This window comes from Musa acuminata, chromosome BXJ2-5 (genome assembly GCF_036884655.1).
Source record: "Musa acuminata AAA Group cultivar baxijiao chromosome BXJ2-5, Cavendish_Baxijiao_AAA, whole genome shotgun sequence".
Lineage (NCBI taxonomy): Eukaryota > Viridiplantae > Streptophyta > Magnoliopsida > Zingiberales > Musaceae > Musa > Musa acuminata.
This window is the reverse complement of record NC_088342.1, coordinates 12759577-12778427: the sequence shown is the minus strand read 5'-3', so window position 1 is coordinate 12778427 and position 18851 is coordinate 12759577. Positions and strand designations below refer to the sequence as shown.

The 18851-nt window shown below is 40.7% G+C and overlaps 3 protein-coding genes and 1 long non-coding RNA gene across 4 annotated transcripts; 3 read left to right on the top strand and 1 right to left on the bottom strand.

Moving 5' to 3' along the window:
* Positions 1 to 151: 151 nt before the first annotated feature.
* Positions 152 to 2818, top strand: LOC135582445 (pentatricopeptide repeat-containing protein At1g08070, chloroplastic-like). The gene has a single exon (XM_065108910.1). The coding sequence runs from the start codon at positions 354 to 356 to the stop codon at positions 1824 to 1826; it is 1473 nt and encodes a 490-aa protein (XP_064964982.1). The 5' UTR covers positions 152 to 353; the 3' UTR covers positions 1827 to 2818.
* A 9122-nt stretch (positions 2819 to 11940) lies between these two features.
* On the top strand, positions 11941 to 13473 carry LOC103973264 (aquaporin PIP1-2). The gene is made up of 4 exons (XM_009387775.3): positions 11941 to 12338; positions 12454 to 12749; positions 12828 to 12968; positions 13067 to 13473. The coding sequence occupies exons 1-4, from the start codon at positions 12008 to 12010 to the stop codon at positions 13160 to 13162; spliced, it is 864 nt and encodes a 287-aa protein (XP_009386050.2). The 5' UTR covers positions 11941 to 12007; the 3' UTR covers positions 13163 to 13473.
* An 864-nt stretch (positions 13474 to 14337) lies between these two features.
* LOC135612519 (probable xyloglucan endotransglucosylase/hydrolase protein 32) lies at positions 14338 to 15819 on the bottom strand. The gene is made up of 4 exons (XM_065108907.1): positions 15570 to 15819; positions 15382 to 15482; positions 15078 to 15295; positions 14338 to 14946 (listed from the first exon to the last, which is right to left on the bottom strand). The coding sequence occupies exons 1-4, from the start codon at positions 15760 to 15762 to the stop codon at positions 14589 to 14591; spliced, it is 870 nt and encodes a 289-aa protein (XP_064964979.1). The 5' UTR covers positions 15763 to 15819; the 3' UTR covers positions 14338 to 14588.
* Positions 15820 to 17788: 1969 nt separating this feature from the next.
* LOC135611712 (uncharacterized) lies at positions 17789 to 18560 on the top strand. The gene is made up of 2 exons (XR_010486632.1): positions 17789 to 18054; positions 18163 to 18560. It is a non-coding gene; the product is annotated as an uncharacterized LOC135611712 (long non-coding RNA).
* Positions 18561 to 18851: the final 291 nt, after the last annotated feature.

Sequence of the window (18851 nt, the reverse complement as noted above, 5' to 3'; positions counted from 1 at the left end):
GTGATATCAATGATTTCTATATATTAAAGATGGGGGTCTTAAAACAGAACCCAACCCATCACCAGATGAAGGGCCAAAAAAAAATCTTTAATTATTTGTCGATCAAATCCAAGATATGTCATCAGATTCTCAGACTGCCTGCTCTTAAGTTTATTAATCCATCAGTGTGTATGTTCTTAAAAACCAAGCAAATTATTCCCAACTTGTTCTTCAAATATATGAATCCATCACACTCTCCCAAGTATATAAGATGCTTTCGAAATGTTTGACTAGGTTTATTTACGTTTGCAATCCTCTTCCTCCATCGAAGTCGATCTCTGCGCTGATGTTGATTGGGCACGTCACGCAAGTCCATGAGATCGAATCGAGTCCGGTTGCTGAACCACAGAATCATCAAGGACCTAACAGACGGCGGTTTCTTCGAGCAAGCCCTCCATGTTTACCGATGTCTTCGTCTTTCCGACGTAAAGCCCGACAGATTCACATTCACGTATGTGCTCAAGTCCTGCGTCGGCATTTCAGCTATTGATGAAGCGATGTCGATCCACTCCCACATCTTCAAGTGTGGTTTCGTATGCAATTTGCTTATCACTAATTCCTTGATAGAAGTGTATTCTAATTTTGGCGCGTTAAGCTCCGCCCGGCAGTTGTTTGATGATATGCCTCAGAGGAACTTGGCTTCCTGGAACTTAATGATTTCTGGCTACGGGAAGAACGGTCACTATAAGGTAGCCTTGGAGCAGTGTAGTTATATGAAGCATGAAGGATTAGTATTAGATAAAGTGGGCGTAAAAATTGTTCTTCCGATAATTGGCCATGTGAAAGCCTTTAGTCTGGGTAAATGCATTCATGCTCATGTCATCAATACTGGTTTATCTAAAGACACAGCTGTAGTGACTGCTCTTTTAGACATGTATTCGAGATGTGGAGAATTTCGTGCTTCGAGCCATCTCTTTGATGAGATATCGCACAAGGATGTCATATGTTGGAATGCAATGATCACCGGGTACTCTCAACTTGGTAAACCTCTTTTGGTTCTTGAGCTCTTTAAGCGAATGCTGTTCGAAGGCTTCGGGCCAAGCATTCCTACCATATTGCTTCTACTTCATGCTTGCACTGTTCTATCTGTTATCCAAGTTGGAAAGTGTATGCATGGCTATATCACAAAGCTTGGTTTCAGTTCAGATGTTTCTGTAAGTGGACTTCTGATAGACATGTACTCTAAATGTGGAGAGTTGGGTTCTGCTTCTCGTGTTTTCGGTGAGTTGTCCAGAGGGAATGTTCATTCATGGACTTCCATGATTCATGGTCTTGGCATGCATGGATATGGTAGGGTTGCTCTGATGGCATTTTTTAAGATGGTGAAGATGGGCATTGTTCCTGATGGCATCTGCTTCCTTGTCTTGCTTGCTTCTTTCAGCCACTGCGGAATGATGGAGGAAGGGCATAAAATATTCTATTACATGGTATCACAATATGGTGTCCAGCCTAGTATGGAGCACTATGCAAGCATAGTTGATCTTTTTGGGCGGGCAGGATACATAAATGAAGCAGTGGGGTTTCTATCGCAGATGCCAATAGAACCGGATAGTACTGTCATGGGGGCTTTACTTAGTGCATGTAGAATTCATGATCATAAAGAGACACAAGAAGTATTTGAGAGGTTCTTCGAACCAAAGTGGTCAGCTGCAGGTCTCTACAAGGTCTTGGTGGGCATTCATGCATGCAGGGGCCGTTGGGATGAAGTCATTAAGATCAGAAGGTTGATGAAAGAGAGGGATTTAAAGGGTACCTCCGGATGTAGTTTGATAGAATTAAATCCATGAAGTTTGAAAATGATTTCAGAATTTTATCACATATTTCTCATGTGATGGAAGCTGAGACATTTAATTTAGTCTTTTTTCTTCTTCTCATTTATCCTCTTACACATAAATTAGGTAAAAAAGAAGCCGAAAGAAAACCCAAAGAACTCGTGTTAAGATCAGGTTCATATACATGTTCTAGAAGAGCAAAATTCAAATTATAACGTCAGGTTGAACAGTTAAGCTAACTTTTAATTTTATAAGAATCTGATGAAGAAGATGCTGAACCAGGCTCGAATGGGGCACTGTTGTTGTCATCTCACTTGTTCTGGATGTAAATGCATTGGGACGGTTACCATCCTGAATCTTGAAGCTCAACGGTGACTGAGCTTCCACATGGAAACAGAGCCATGCCCATTTAAATCTATGTGATTTTGGAGGTCTCAATCACTGGAATCCAGCATGATTTGATGGAGATCACAGCAGGGATCTCTTTGTGTGCTGATGAGCAAGGAGCAGTTGTTAGCAGTTGTTACGGTTGCCGACAAGAAGATCCATATGTATAATACATTAGTCTATGAAGCTCTAGTTTTTGAGGAGCATACCGGTTTGGCACTATGTCACCCTTGGGAGTCCACACACACCAGAGGCACCAGAGATCTCTCCAGATTGCTTGGGAGGCACATCACTTATATAACATTCTTGCAGCAGTTCCGGTCGGAAATGTGTTAAAGAGTGCCACTGGAGGACATTTTCAGAGGACTGAGGAAGTTGATGTGGCTTCGGGTAGGTGTGAGCTTAGAGATGTGGAACAAGAATTTGGAGTAGTCTTAGATCATGCACATACACCAGATTCTCTGTCCAGACTTTTGGACACTGTTGCAGACCTATGGCCTGCAGACTCGTCTTCGGTATGCTACTTTTCAAATGCATTTTCCTTCATATCTTCAGATTCATACATTTGGTTCTTTTACTTCATGTCGGCAATACTTATGTGCTAAAATGATTCCTTGTTTGCTCTTAGACATCATACTTCATGAACTTCTGCTGAATACCTCAATTTCCCTGGCTGATTGTATAAAAGATTACAGTCTTGATACATTTTCATGGAAAATTTTGGAAAATAAGACTAGTATCTTTGGCAGGTAGCAAGAGCTAAACTTCTGATTCAAATATGTAGAACAAGGGTCAAGAGTAATACATGATAAAAACAAGTACATAAAATCAGGTTGAATTTTTTTCACTTAGTTTCAAATTTATACTTATTTAAGCAAATAGTATCAGGCTTTATTCACCGACAAAATTTTCTCTCCTACGTCAAGTGTACTTCTAGGGTAGTGTTTGGACTTGAGTGTTACAGCTGAATGGTTGAATTTTTCCTCACAATGTAAACCATTCGTCACACTAAATAGATGACAATATTTTATTAATCAAAGAGGGAAAATGGTTCTAGTCTTGCATTTCAGTGCTTCTCCTATGATTTATTAATTCTTATTTGTTAATCTAGATTAGTCCTTGACTCTTATCTAGTAAAAAGTTACACTATTGTAATGTAATTAAATTTGTCAAGGTTCTTTGGTAGACATGAACAAGTTTGTGATATGTTGGTGCCTTTTCAGTAATCGATGACTGGTTTATTGGCTATAATTTGTCATTTTTCCATGTAGATGGTGAGCACTTATTGCTGTTATTGGATGTTGAGAGAAGGATTGGTTTGGTGCACATACCTTATACATATGAATAAAAATTGAGAAGAAACATGATAATAAAACTACAGTTGTTATTGTTATGTTAACTACAGTGCCTTTGTATGATTTGTTGGATAGATCATTTTCCCTATTTTCCTGATAAAATTTTAAAAAAGAGAGAAAAATCAGCATCATTGTCAAGAACTCGAAGTTTGGCTTTTTAAGTCAAACAATTATTCATATTATGGCATTTAGTTAAAGTGAAAATTCAAGCCATTTTAACCTCCCTTATATTATTTTACTATTTTAAACAGAAGAATACTGCTTTGATACAGTCTTGGAGTTTGGAAGTTTTTTGCTTACTGTTGTTCTGTGTACAGTATTTTGGATGTGAAAGTATATGTTCATGTGTGCCACATGAGAGAGAGAGTGTGTGTATATGTGTGTGTGAGAGAGAGACCTTTGATGACAAATTTCAATGGACAAAGGTTTTGTGGTACTGTTGACATCTGACAATCCAGGGAACGAAGATCCATGATGTATTGAACTTTAGCCTGAAATTCTGAGACTGAACCCGTTTTATATAATTCAGTCCTGAATTTTAATCAGATTGATATAAAATTGAGAAGGTCTTTTGTTTTCATTTTAACCTGTGGACATCTTAAATGACATGTTGGCTGGTGTTAGATGGACCATGAAAGATTATTTGAAACATGGAGAAAATTATTACTACGCTACCTTGCTAAATGGCTATAGGCTATAGGCTTTTCTTACATGACATCGAAAGAGTTCTCTGTGGGCTGCTATCACAATGGTTGAGGAAGGTGATGTCATAGTAAGTAGACTTAACCTCGAGTCTAGAATCAACAGTTTCAGAACCGACGATTCCAGTTCCTAAAATTTGGGAACCGAAACCGAACTTGCACAGGACCAATTTCGGTTCGAACCGTTGATTTTTTAATTTTTTAATTTAAAAATAATTTAAAATAGAAAAAATCATAATTTTATTTCTAGGTTTTGAATAGTGAATGTATAATGAGTATGATGACAGAAAAAATGATAAAAAAAAAGTAAAGTTATAAAATTATCAATCGCTTCCGATGCTAGAAGTCCTGATTGTTCCTTCGATTGATACCTCAAACTAGTATTCGTTGTCTTCACGGATGATCTCTTATTAATATTTCTCCATCTTGGTTCAATCACCGTTGCATGCTTGAGCCTCAATTGATTCAGGGGTCATACTTGAACGAGTTTCATCCAAGATGCATCCACCATGCTGAAAGCTTGCTCCATAGCTACTATTGACACCGGAGTTGCTAATATTTATCTTGCAATCATTGCTAAAATTAGAAAGGTTATTGTATATCGCACCCACCATTCAAGAATTGAAAATTCTATACCTATAGTGTTGTCACGAAACTCAAAAGAAGTGGTTAGATAAATTTTAAGCTCAGAGGAGAAGTTTGGGAGGTAGTTTGTTGTATATTGTAATTTGCACTATAATGGTCATATAAGTTAATGATAATTTTTTTATTTCCCTTATTTTTTCACTAAGGTCAATATCTAATCCTAAACTTTCATAATAAATAGTTAAATAGTGACTTAGACCATCTATTCAATAACGGGATTAAAAACAAAAGCAACAAGATAAATCAATGGAATCTCGAGAAAATAATTTGTCCATTTAATTTTCAGTATCATAATAGTCATGTCATATTCATATTCTTCTAAGGCTCCAACAATATTAATAATCAAAAAATCCATGAGCAGTAGGATGATAAACACCGAATAATATACAAGTAGTATCATTAAAATTGTTTTAAATTTATAAAATGTTTGCACAAAGATTCTGAAGTTGCGGGTATAAACTGACTCGTCTCCCATTATTTGCAACAAAAGTAAATAATGATTCTTTGTATTCAAAACTTTCATTAAGCAATTCATAGATTAAATTTATCAAGGAAAAAACATACATAGTAAATATTTTGGGGTGTGTTGTAATTTAATTTGCAAAATGTAGTTTACTCTTTATTATTTGTGGATGACTTCATAAGAATGAGATAGCTTTCTTAATAGAAGAAATAAAAGTTTCAAGAGATCTAAGGTCTCCTTATACATATAAATTCAAACCATGACAAGAACACCTAATATGAAAAAAAAACCATCAAAAGCCAGTTGACACACTTTTGTAATTCAGGAATAGAAGCAGTATTTACAAACGCATTATCAAAACTAATTGAAAAAAATTTAAAAACAAAATAATACTCTTCCAAAATAGTTTTCATTCTATAGATATTATCGATTGTATGTCGTTCATCAAAAACTCTAGATGCTATAACTCTTTTTTGCATGGTCCAATCACTCGCAATCTAAGATCATGTGATTCTCAATTAAAAGTGCATTTGCCAATGATCACTCTAAATATTAAAACAGATAGAAACACATCCATCAAAATATCGAAACAAATTTTGTAAATCCTCTTTCCCTTTTCTATAAAGATTATGAACGGCACATGTACAAGGAGAACGAGAAATACATCTAGCAACAGGATTCAAAAACATTTTGACAATAATCAACAAAACCAAGTTTTTCATCAAAACTAAAAGAAAGATGTTCAGTTTAAACAAATCTCGCTAATTCTTTATGATTTTTTTTAACAGAAAACTGAAAAGTATGATTAGTTGGGTGCTTGAAAATTTGAGTTTGGTTTTCTTTCCTCCTCGGCTTGTTTAGGGTGTTTATTCTCAAAATGTTCACTAAATGTTCTATATCCACCTCCTTTGAATTTGAACATTTGGGAGCAATAGTTGCAAATCACTTGGTTTGAGTCATCAGTATTTTAGACCTTCTTGAAATGAAGCTTAAAGATGTTCAACTTGATTGCTTTGGCCATTGTATCGACTTCCTTCGACTCGACGGTGATGTGCTAGCTTTCTTGAGTTGGCATGATCGGGCTTCCAGTGTTGTCCTTGGGTGTGAATGTCTCGGTGAAGTGATGATTTCCACTTGCCATTTGAATTAAAGAGAGAGCTTAAAAGAGGGATTACAAAGCGTTAGAGATCTTAAAAGAGTGTTATGAATGCTTAATCAAATGAGGAAGAATGCGGGGCATGAGTGGTATTTATAGGATTTTAGGATATTTTTCTTCCTTAAAATGTCACCAAAAGTAGTTGTAATTTAGTTATCAGAAGGGGTGAATTTGTATTTTTTTCATTTTATCTATATATATAATTATGAAATTACCAAAGAACCCCTAAAAATAGTGTTTATATGATTGTTGGGAGTTTCAAATTGGTCATTTGCCCGTCCAACCCTCAAATGATCGATCGCTGGACTGTTAGGGCTCAAACGGACAATTAAAGCCTATTTGACTATTTGTTTTTCTTTTTCAAATCCAGGAACCACCAGTTTGAACCAGAACCAGAACTGCCAGTTTTGGTTCTCAAGAAATAGGAACTGTAACCAAACCGCCCAGGCCGGTTCCAGTTCGGCTTGGAACTGGCGAAACATCGGGCTGGTTTGGTTCGAACCAAACTGTGTCAGGTATAATAGTAAGTCTATTACAATCCTATTATTCTCCTATCCAAGTTTACAGAAAAAGAAAAGAACATATTACTACTTGTTAAGGTCTTTAATTTTCTTTACCTGATAATTACCATAATCGATCATCAATAATCTTAATCTGGTTACTATTGATTGTTTCTTTTTTTCTCCCTTCATATATGTTCAGTTGGACTTATATTTGCATTGCATTATAAATAAGAAATAACTTTAACCTCTCTTAATATATTTGTGTGTTTTTTTTATGGAAGTGAATTTTGAGGGATGATGGCTTTGTTCTGTCAAGTCTACATCCCATAGTGAGAATAGGAAAATCATCAACATTTGTATTTATGAGACTGGCTGATTTCCTTCAGTCTATTGCCAATTTGACCATCGGCTGATCCTTCTAGTTGTCTTCTGGAATAACTTTCTTGAGGCTCTTAAACGTTATTGGCTTTGCAAACTCTGATGCAATATATTTTGATCATCTGAAACATCTGATGATACTTTCTCATCATGTAGATCACTTTTTGCTCTAGAATTTTCTTTTCTTGAACTAATAAACCAACTGTTGTAACGCATTGGTGATTGGAAAACATAAATGCTGCATTTTGAACATCTTTTTTATGCCTGGGATAAGTTCCATCTCATTGCCTGTTCAATAATCTGATTTTCTCTTGTTTATGTCATTGTTTGAAATAAAAAGATCCAGTCCTTTGAAGGACAAAAATTATTAGATAGTAGAAAAACTACACTTTTCGTAAGGTAAAGTGAAAACAGAGAAGTAGAGCGTATAAGTTGGTTTCACAACCCTTAGCACTGGCCTTCTTGAGTTTCATATTTCTATGCCTGAAGTAGTTCCTTTCTTCAGCGGCAGAGCTTTTGTGGAAATCTGAATAAAGTTTACAAGCTTGTGCTATTAGAAACAACATCTACCACCAACATCCAAGTAAAAAATTACTTTGTAATCAGCATCTGTAGTGGATACACAGATTTCATTCTAAATAAAGGTTTGCTATAAATTAGTGAACTACTTGAAGTGCAGACATGTACCTGAGTTGCTTGTTGATTGTGGAGGCATACGCATGCTCTATATGGCTCTATAACTCCTCCATCCCTGTAAATAAATGCATGCCATCTCACGTAATTATCCTCCTCCCTCAGTTTCTCATGATGAAGTAGCTGTTCCACGTGTTCTAGTTCTTTACATTCCTGAACTGACAAAAAAGTTATGGCAGATGTCCTCAACCGATAGCTGTCCATGCTGAGTGTGGCAGCAGATTTCATTCTAATAGAAGGTTTGCCATAAATTAGTGAACTACTTATAGTCCAGATACGTATTGAGTTTCTTGTTGATGGACTCTATAACCCTTTCTTCACTGTAAATAAATGCATGCATACATTTTGTAGTTCTTTTCGTTTCTGAACTGACAAAAGTTGTGGCAGATGTCCTCAGGATATTTGTCTATGCTGAGTGTGGTTTTGCAGGTGGTATGGTGCTCTACAAAATTTGTACTGATCTAACTCCTTGTCTTGGTCAAAGTTGTCGTGTTACATTGTTTCTTTGGAACTATCCTCGAAATTCCTCCACATGTGCTTGCATAGTAGTGGCCATGCAATCTGTGGTTGGTGATTCTTACCCAAAGTTGATCCTGTGGAATATTGTTTACTCAGGGTCCTTATGCTTTTCTTGTGTTCGTACCTGTGACAGATTTCTGACACTAATAAGCATCTTTGGATCACCTACTCTGATGCTGCTAAATCACAGCTGGGGTAGGCAGGTGGACTTGGCTGCTTGTTTTTGCTCTGGTGATCAGAAAGGTGTGTATGCTTGTTTGGTTGGAGAATTGCCACTATCTAGTGTGGAATTCTTTTGTCAAGTCTGCCTGCTGGATTCTTTGGCCATATAATTATGTATATAAAGATCAGGTTTGTGCTAACTTTCACTGGATTGCGCTGATCTATTTCCCTCTTGCTATCAGAATTGTTGGGTATGTTGAATATGTCACCTTACTTTTCCTATCCATGTTGCAAGCCATACATACTAATTATCTAGGGGTGAGTGTAGCTGAGTTTGCTGGTTTGGTTTTGATTCCTAGCATAAGTTTGGATTTGTAGCTTGTGATTATTTATAACGGAGGTTTACTATACCAATCAATACTAGTGATTTTGAATGGAATCTTTTTTGTCATTTGTGACGGTGCTCCTAAAGCTGGACCACAATAATTTCTGTGAATTTGCTGTGAGCTTATCCATTCAAATCTTGTTAAATGAATCATTCTCCTTTTGATCCACTGCTAAATAATCCCGTAGACTCTGTTTACATCAAGCGTGTCTGCTCTATAGGACACCACTGTGTACCATCCATCGAGAAGAATCCTGTTTGCCGACCACGTGTACTCTAATAATTGGGTTGTCGGCCATGATAAGACTTATCCACCAGTAGTTGCGTGCCCTAATCATATGCAATCTGATACCCCCCTATACAGAATGGTTCTGTCCTGTCTCCAATGTTATTTATGTGATTAATTTTTTTTTAATTTCATATATATATAATAATTATTATTATCCCATCTCAGATCATGAGGTGTTTCTTTTTTTGTTTTTCCTACTCAACGAATAAGCTCCACCGTTTGATCTTTTGAGTTTAATACGGATGGAGCGCGGTTTGTGAGCGAAGAACATGAATCCTACCTTCGACAACACAGGAAATCCCCTTCCCTACAGAATGGGCGTTTCATGGGAGGCCATTAAATATTAGGCATTATGCTGTACGATGCGGTCGAAGCGGGGATTATTTGGTTTCTCTCGTTGTCACGGGGGGGCCCGGAGGAACATGTGGCCAGCAAAGCTGGGGCCCACGTGTGAGTTGTGCCTCATGTGATCGCAGGCTCACGTCGCCGTGGATCGAAGAGAATGGGCGGCGTCGTGGGCGTGGGGCCCCATGATGATGGACGTGCACAGCGGGGAGATAAATGTGGCAGCAAACATTCCTCTCTCTCTCACCTTCTGTGCTTGCTTCCTAAGCATCAACGATGATGCCATTAATTATGATGATGCCATTTGATTATGCCACATTGTGGAGGTTAGATGGCTGATCTTATCTCCCTATGTTTCAACTTCCAACAATTTATAACCTGTGTAGTTAATATTTTAGTTCATCTACCTCGGAGGGTTTGTTTCTTTAGTTGATTTGATCTTCCTTTTATATATATATATATATATATATATATATATATATATATATATATATATATATATATATATATATATATATATATATATATATATATATATATATATACCCACAGAAATATATATATATATATATATAATTGCGAAATCACAGTTGAACCATTTAAGCATCGCTGCCGCATCATGATCCGTGCGAGGAACTCAGAGAGCGACATCACCGCTCCGATCAAGCGCCCGCCCTTCGCGTCCTCTGTGTGCCAGCCACGTCACCTTCGTACTCACTCGAGTAGGGACTTCAAGTCATGTTACGGTAGCGTTGCTTCGGAAGAGGCTCACAGTGTCATCATGCCTTGAGTCGTGATATCTGGTGCGGTACGTCTCACACGGGCTTCAGAATACGCAGAAGATGCACTGTCATTGCTTTGACTGTAACCTGCCATGCCATGGCGCTTACTCGTTGTCTTGGACCGCCACACTCACTGGACCAGGCTCCGCTAGCTTAAGGCGACGATGAGTGGGGACGACAACGATGACACTGACTCAGTTACTCCTTCGTCTCTATCTCCGGCCATCTACCGGCATCAAGTTCCAGGAGGCGACGTGACGACGAAGAAAGCTAGTACAGATAAACCCATGAGATCTGCATTAATCACGTTCTCAGATTCTTCACTTGATTGTTACCCCTCTAACCCGATCCACAGTAGTCCGATTGCTGCACACATCACATGAAAGCTACTTAGCTTTCACAAAAAGAAGGGAAAAAAAGAAAAAAGGCATACTATGCGAAGAACATGATGGAAACTACTAGCCCTCCAAGTGGACAAAATGCACCTTCTCCACCGTCACAATAATGGGGGTGAGTGGCTTTCTGAAGCGGTCATTCCTCGCCGGCGCCGCGACCGACCTGCGCTTCTCGCTTCATATATCTATCATGCCTGCTAAATCTTCCCTTCGCTACTTAATTCATGGCCTCTTGCGTTCGATTCTCATAGCTTCGAATCCTGGTACTGGCCACATCGATGAGGACATTAAATATGTAGGTATGGAGAGTGATAATGGACATACACAAAAGTTGTTTGTCTTCATAATGGATGTGGTAATAAACATGGTGTGAGTGTGAAGTTGCAAGATAAGCTGTTCTGTGGCCCTCGTGGCAACTGAGAAGTAATGGGGAGCAAAAAGCATTTTGGCCTCTGTTATCTTTTTGGTATTTTGCTGCTTGATAATCTCTTGTCTTTGTGGTTATATACAATCTCTTCTGAAAGAATTCTTCCTATTTTTAAAAGGATAAAATCAAGGGTTCACGAAGAAAGAGGGGAGAGATGTATTGTGTGGTTCGCACCTTAGAATCCGGGCAACAGAGGAAATGGTGCATGGTTGCAGATACACAGAGAGGGAGGAAGGGAAAAGAGAAGAAGGATAAGAATGAACAACACACGTCCATCTTTTCTTTTTCGTGGTTCCTGAAGACTTGTGTTTTCTGGGGAGCCGTCTATTTCAATTTTCAGAATGAAAACACAAGTAGCTTTTGTAGATTAAAGAATCCTTTTACCCTTCTGGCCTCTTTAGCTCTAATTAATCTGCGTATATCTTAAATCTCAATGATGATTCTTCTACCTAAATCCTATTATTGTTGACTAGAAAATGGTAAGTGAATTAAAACCATTTTTGTTTCTGCCTCCATTATCTCTATAAAACCACCTGTCCGGTCCTTCAATGCCTTCACCTGCCCTCTGATATTGCTTCACAAGATTGCAGAGAGAGAGAGAGAGAGAGAGGATGGAGGGGAAGGAGGAGGATGTGAGGGTTGGAGCCAACAAGTTCCCGGAGAGGCAGCCCATTGGGACAGCAGCTCAGAGCCAGGAGAAGGACTACAAGGAGCCACCACTGGCGCCTCTGTTCGAGCCCGGGGAGCTCAAGTCATGGTCCTTCTACAGGGCTGGGATTGCCGAGTTCATGGCCACCTTCCTCTTCCTCTACATCACCATCCTCACTGTCATGGGGGTGGTCAAGTCCAGCAGCAAGTGCTCCACCGTGGGCATCCAAGGAATTGCCTGGGCCTTTGGAGGCATGATCTTTGCCTTGGTCTACTGCACCGCCGGCATCTCTGGTCCTCTTTCTCATCCCTCCTTATTTTTGGCTATTTCCATCGCTTTTACTTTGATTCTTGTTCTGACACTCAGCTTTTATCATCATCAAAAACTTCCCTCGCGTTTCTTGGGCAGGTGGCCATATCAACCCTGCGGTGACCTTCGGGCTCTTCCTGGCGAGGAAGCTCTCCCTCACGAGGGCCATCTTCTACATGGTGATGCAGTGCCTGGGCGCCATCTGCGGCGCCGGCGTGGTCAAGGGATTCCAAAAGGGTGTCTACGAGAACAACGGCGGCGGAGCCAACGTCGTGGCCGCCGGCTACTCCAAGGGTGACGGCCTGGGCGCCGAGATCGTGGGCACCTTCATCCTCGTCTACACCGTCTTCTCTGCAACCGATGCCAAGCGTAACGCCAGGGACTCCCATGTCCCCGTAAGTGCTCCTCGTCTGTCTTTGGAGACTCACGCTCCTGTGTTCATTTCCTGCTTGTAACCGATGAGCACGCGACAGATCCTTGCTCCATTGCCCATCGGATTCGCCGTCTTCCTGGTTCACTTGGCGACCATCCCCATCACCGGCACCGGCATCAACCCCGCTCGCAGCCTGGGAGCTGCCATCATCTACAACAAGGACCACGCATGGGATGACCACGTAAGTAGGAGATGCGCACACACAGAGAGCTCTCAGGCTTTCGATGCCAACTTTTACCACGAATCTGATGCAGCTTCATGTTCCTCTTGCCGTCGCAGTGGATCTTCTGGGTCGGTCCGTTCATAGGAGCTGCCCTGGCCGCCTTCTACCACCAGATCGTCATCAGAGCCATCCCATTCAAGAGCAGATCCTGAGCACTACCACTGGAACGAAGCCAACAGATCAATGTTGTGTCCTTCCATTTCCTGTTTGATCCACTCGTGATCTGTCTTCATCTTATTCTACTCTTTGATTCCGCTGCTGTGAATTCATGCACTCCGGACCTGTTCTCGTTTATCAAGTGTGCAAACTAAGTAGTAAGTACTAAATTCTACATCATCTGCTGCTTCGGTATGCTGCATGCTCTGTCTTCATGCCAAGAAAGACGTGATTATACATGTTTAAGACTCGAGTGCTGAGTGATCAACTATTGGAATTGGATGGCTTATTGCTGGATTTTTCCTTAGGTTGTGTGACTTGTACTGTACATATACACCATACTTTCTCTCTCTCTCTCTCTCTCTCTCTCTCTCTCTTCTCTCTCTCAAACAAAGAGGTCAAAATGGCACTAAACCAAATACATGTTTCAGTGTTGCTCTAGGCAAACATTACACAGAATTGCTTCGGAGGGAGAGTGCTGAGATCTTTGATCGATGTATACAGTCTTATCTCTGTATTTAAGGAGATTATTGTCATGATTCGATCACCATCTCCGATGATATTGAATTAAATGGTTGACATTTTCTGGCCAAGTTTATTGAGAGCTTTGCGCTATAAAAATGACTCAATTCTATCAATATAAAATGAAATAAAATTAAAATCCGATTTCTGTTTTCCTTTTATTCTTTTTCTTGATTCTTGTTCTGTAGTAAACTAAATCCAACCTTAGCTCTTATTGTACTTGTAAAATATATCGAAACAGCGAGGCAATATTTCTGTGTGTCCATTCCCTTATCTGGGAATACATGCGCTGATTCAACTTGATCATATGCCTTTGATACCACTTGTTTAAGAGATATTTAATGGGCTCGCAATTATAATGCCATCCATCATGTTTTATAGACAACAATGGTATGTATAAGGAAGATGATTGCACTAAGGAACAAACTTCAAAGAATGGCAGCCACAAAACAATTTTGTTGGGATGGAAGTAGTAGTAGTAGAAGAAGAAGAAGATATATGCTCATCTCTTGTGCAATCTGCAAGAGAAACGAAACCTACCTTGATCCAGTTCCTCGGTTCTTCGGTGTCTCGCTACTAAAGCTTATGGCTGATGTTTTTGTGTGCAGAAACAGACTAATATTTGATCTTTTTATTCTGCTGCAATAAATACCAAACAGTCTTACATAGCATGTAAGACTGGAATTTTCATATGCTTCTTTTGTTATATGTTTTATGTTGCTTTCTTCGTGTCTAAGCAACCCAAAGCAATTGTATCGCACAGTACAGCCACACAACGCCTCCGCAACTGACACACAGTAGCAGGGCGCCCCTTCCATGGAGGAAGAAACACTTAAAAAGCATGGAAACAGCGCGAAGGGAGGACGACGACGACGACCAAGACCATCTCCAACGAGCTGGTCAGCACTCGGGAGTGAGAGAATGGTCCCTGCTGTAGTCCTGGCAGTAGTCGTAGACCAGGTGGTTCCTCTGAACCCACTCCATGGCCGCGCGCTGCTGCGGGCTGAGGCCGCCGCCAGACGGCGAGGCCCGCACCGGCCGGCAACCGGATGGCGCGAACGCCGAGCACCCCCCGATCTTGAAGTCGGTGTACCTCGCCACGAACGGCTGGTACTGGTAGTCCACCTTGTACTTGCCGTTCTCGGTCGCCCATGACGACGCATCCCAGATGGAGCCGTACATCCACATCGGCCGATCGGGGAACGTCGCCTCCGTCTTCTTCTCGTACCTTCTTATCGGCACATCGTCCACGAAGAATCTGAACACGAACGACCAAGGAATCAGTGCGAAAGATTTGTAGTGTCTGACGCCGTGCATCATCCCTCGTCTCTCATCTTCATGGCTAAGGTGACACGAACTCTATGAGCTCGGGTGAGCACAAGCACTTACATGATCTCATCGGGGTTCCAGAGCATTGCATATCGGTGGAAGTCGGCGGTGGGATCGAACCAGAGGTGGAACCTCATCTCCCGGCCGATGAGCCTGCCGTCGCCGCTGCCCCGAACGTACACGTTGGTCTGGAGAGTGTAGGGCTTCCCAAAGGTGGTGCCGAGGAACTCGATGTCGACCTCGTCGTGGTTCCCCGGATGAGCCTGGTTATTCGACAGCTACAACCAAAGTGGTCGACGAACCAAGTAAGAAAAGGCTTGCGTTTTCAGCGTCAAGAGTTGAGTCTGGCGACCTCCACACTCACATAGAAGGCCGTATTCACTCCTGCAGTATAGCCACTCTGAAGCTTGATCGAAGCAGCGAAGTAGCCGTTTCGGTATGGGCGAGTCGACTTGAATCCGCTACCTGTCGATTCGTTCATCTCACAGTATGAAACAACTAAATGGATACTATATGCATGCGAGAGCATAAGAAGCGTCAAGGATGATGAACCTGAGCTGCTGTCAAGCCATATCGTTAGGGAGTATTGGTCTTGGGAGACTGATTGGTGCTGAGGACCCCAAAGATTACTGTAGCCTTGGTAGAATCTTAAAGGCCTGAATAAAGAACCGGGGTAGTATCCCGGAGAGGGCTGAGCAGCTACAGAACCGAACATAAGGAGAAGGCAGAGAAGGAGAAGATCCATCAGCAGGGTGAAGAAGATGGATACTAGATAGATAGTAGTGGAGAGATGCGTGGAAGAGCGAACGGTATAAATAGGAAGATGGAGGGGTGTGATCTCCACGAAGGAATGAATATTTTTCTGAATAAACAATGTGGAGGTTGATTGGGAGTTGCAGACGTCGACAAGTAACGCATCTGATATCGATATGCACAGCAACTAAGATCTAGATCTTCATCTTTAGTAAAATGATAGAGCACACTGTAGCTGTTGCATCAGAACTGAACCTTTAAGCACTTGCCTTTTTGGCTTTCGAACGCCATCCATGAGTTAGTGATTTTAAATCAGCTTCGGTTCATGTTTGATGGTGGAAACTGATCATTACAGTCATGCATGTCTAGTTTTATCACTGTCATGTTGATGGAAATGGTGGATTTGATTGCAGTCCAGCATTTACAAGCTTTGTCAGTATCACAAATAGAACGAACGATTAACTGAGCTGCTGTTTGCATGTTTCAACCACTGCTTACGGGATCATGTGTTCAAGAGGCTCACATACTATGGGTGGCTCTCTCTCTCTCTCTCTCTCTCTCAACACGTAAGTACGGCCATATAGGTGAGACGTAGCTCTTCATTTAGGTCACAAATCACTTTCCCTCAGCTCGGTATGGCTGAGGGAAGCATGCAATAAGAATAGGGTACATACGAAACTTGTGCCAATTAGTTTTGTTGGCTCACTCACATTTCCTGCAATTCAAAGGGAGACTGTTTTCGAGTGTCAGATGGTTTATCAGGTCATGAACTTTGCATTCAGAGTTGCAATTGGGTACACCATTGCAAAACTTCAGATATACTTCTAGTGATCAGATTTATACTCGTGTAAAAAAATCAAAATCAAAGTTGTTTTGCACTTGATATAAGAAGAATAGTTCTGGATACAACTAGGAGTCAACACTGGGCTCATGCTCAGCGATGCATTTTTTCTGATCATGGTGTTGTCTGCAATCAGGAATTAGGAAGCAGTCGTCGCCATCTACTCTTCCCAATCTCAAAATTCAAACGTAGGGTACGAGTAAATGCACATTTGTACAAGTGATTCCAACAAGTACAATAAAATATGTCAACACTTGTGAGACCATATAACCAAACATACGTGTAGCATGCATTTGTTCATTTCAAGAATTCAATGATCTGTACACAATTTATGTGATTATGACATCCCCTATACCAAGAACATCACTACACGCATCATGTTAGTTAATAGAGGAAAAATTTGCTACCGCAATACCATAACTAAAACTGCAAGAGTTTCATCCTTTTCACAATGGCATCCTTCACAATCTTTCTTACACCATATATCAGGAAGCAAAGAATCTTGACAAGTCCATGGAAGATGAGTCCACGCAAAGCTCATAATGGATGCTGAAAACGATCCCCCAACCTCTCTTTAGAAACAGTGGCCATGTCAGTGTACCTCCATTTTATATGGTGACCATTTCTATTAGCAGAAGACAACGAGGAACGGACAAGCATATTGCACTGGCGAAAAGGTCTTCTGACCTATAAGCATATTGACTTTGCATGTTGTAGTTACATCAATCGACAGGTCCTCCGACGTAACCTGCAGTGCATGAGAGTTCCATGTGAGGGGGATGAGGAGAGTTGGGAGAACACAAGTATAACATTGAGGAAGAGAATTAGACTGTGTCTTGTTCTAAGATCATATCATCCGCAATTTGACGTCTCACGAGTCTGCAAAGATGCTAAGCTTTTGATCGAAAGAAAGACGACGAATGCACGCAGATAGCTTCAGGTGAAAACAGTTGGATGCATGAATGAAATGACACATGAAGAATTGCAGCAGAGGAATTGATACAACTAAAGCAATCAGCTACCGTCAACCGTCGATGCATTGATTAGATGCATCGTCATATGAAGTTCGTCTAAAACTCTCCACTGGGTCTTATCTTCTTTGACTGCAGCGTCACCTGTTCAGACCTGATATTGTCTGCAGAATGAGCTCAGGCATCAAAAACATACATTTCACAAGTCCAAATCATTCGACACAAAGTTGTTTGGTTATAGTCCCTGGAGATTAGATGATCTTTAAGTAGGGATGAGAGCAGATTGAGTTTCTTCAGCTACTTGCATCTATCCAAACCCATTCAAATCCAAAAATGAGATGGATTTAAGTCATTCGTCAGAGCTAATGTTAAGCAGTATCGACCTCATGGATCATAAGGATTGGTGCAAGAGAAACAAGAGATTCGGTGCGGAATGGAAAGGGAAATCATGGTGATGCCATGTGACACACTGGTAAGTCGCAAGAGATTCCTGTGCGTCTTGTAAGCTTCCTTTAGTTTCATGCCCAAAGACTGTTGAAAGTGATCGAGGATACCTCTCCTCTCGTCTTCTTTTCTGCAGGGCTTGACATCCCAACAGCCAATCAAGCTGGGAAAGGACAGAGCAAGTGACGGAGGAGGTGGCTCAACTGCTCCTTTCCAATTACATTAGCCATTAGGCTCACATCTGCTGTGGCTACCTATCTACTTGTTTATCGATGTCTAAATAATATATGACATGGTGGTCATACATTAAGTACACCTTCCATGGATTGGATTGTTAAGGTTGGGGTGCCCTCCCGACATTTTGATGTCCTAAAATGGACTTACATCCCGTGGTTGCTTATCACCAGACGGGGACACATACGTTCTATTCCCTTGCGTGACATTGGTCCCATTCCTAGCGCAAAAAAACCAGGCATATTAGCTCATCATGATTTATATTTGGATTTTTAATGTACTTATTGGATGCATTGTTTTCATGCCGTCTTGATCCTAATCCTGATGATGGCTCTGCAACTCTATCCAAGCTAAGTCAATCATTGGCCAACGGGAAGAATTATAAATGAATTAATATTGTCACAATCAGGACTTTTGGTTCTTTCTTTCTTTCTTTTTTTTAATATATACTTTTTTTATCAGGGAAAAAGTGTTAGGCTTTGGGTTCGGTTTTGGTCTGGTGAACTCTCATGTGTTATGAAACCAACCATGGATCAGATCTCTTTAGTCTCGACGTTAGGAAGAAGATTAGAGTTGAATCACAGGATGCGA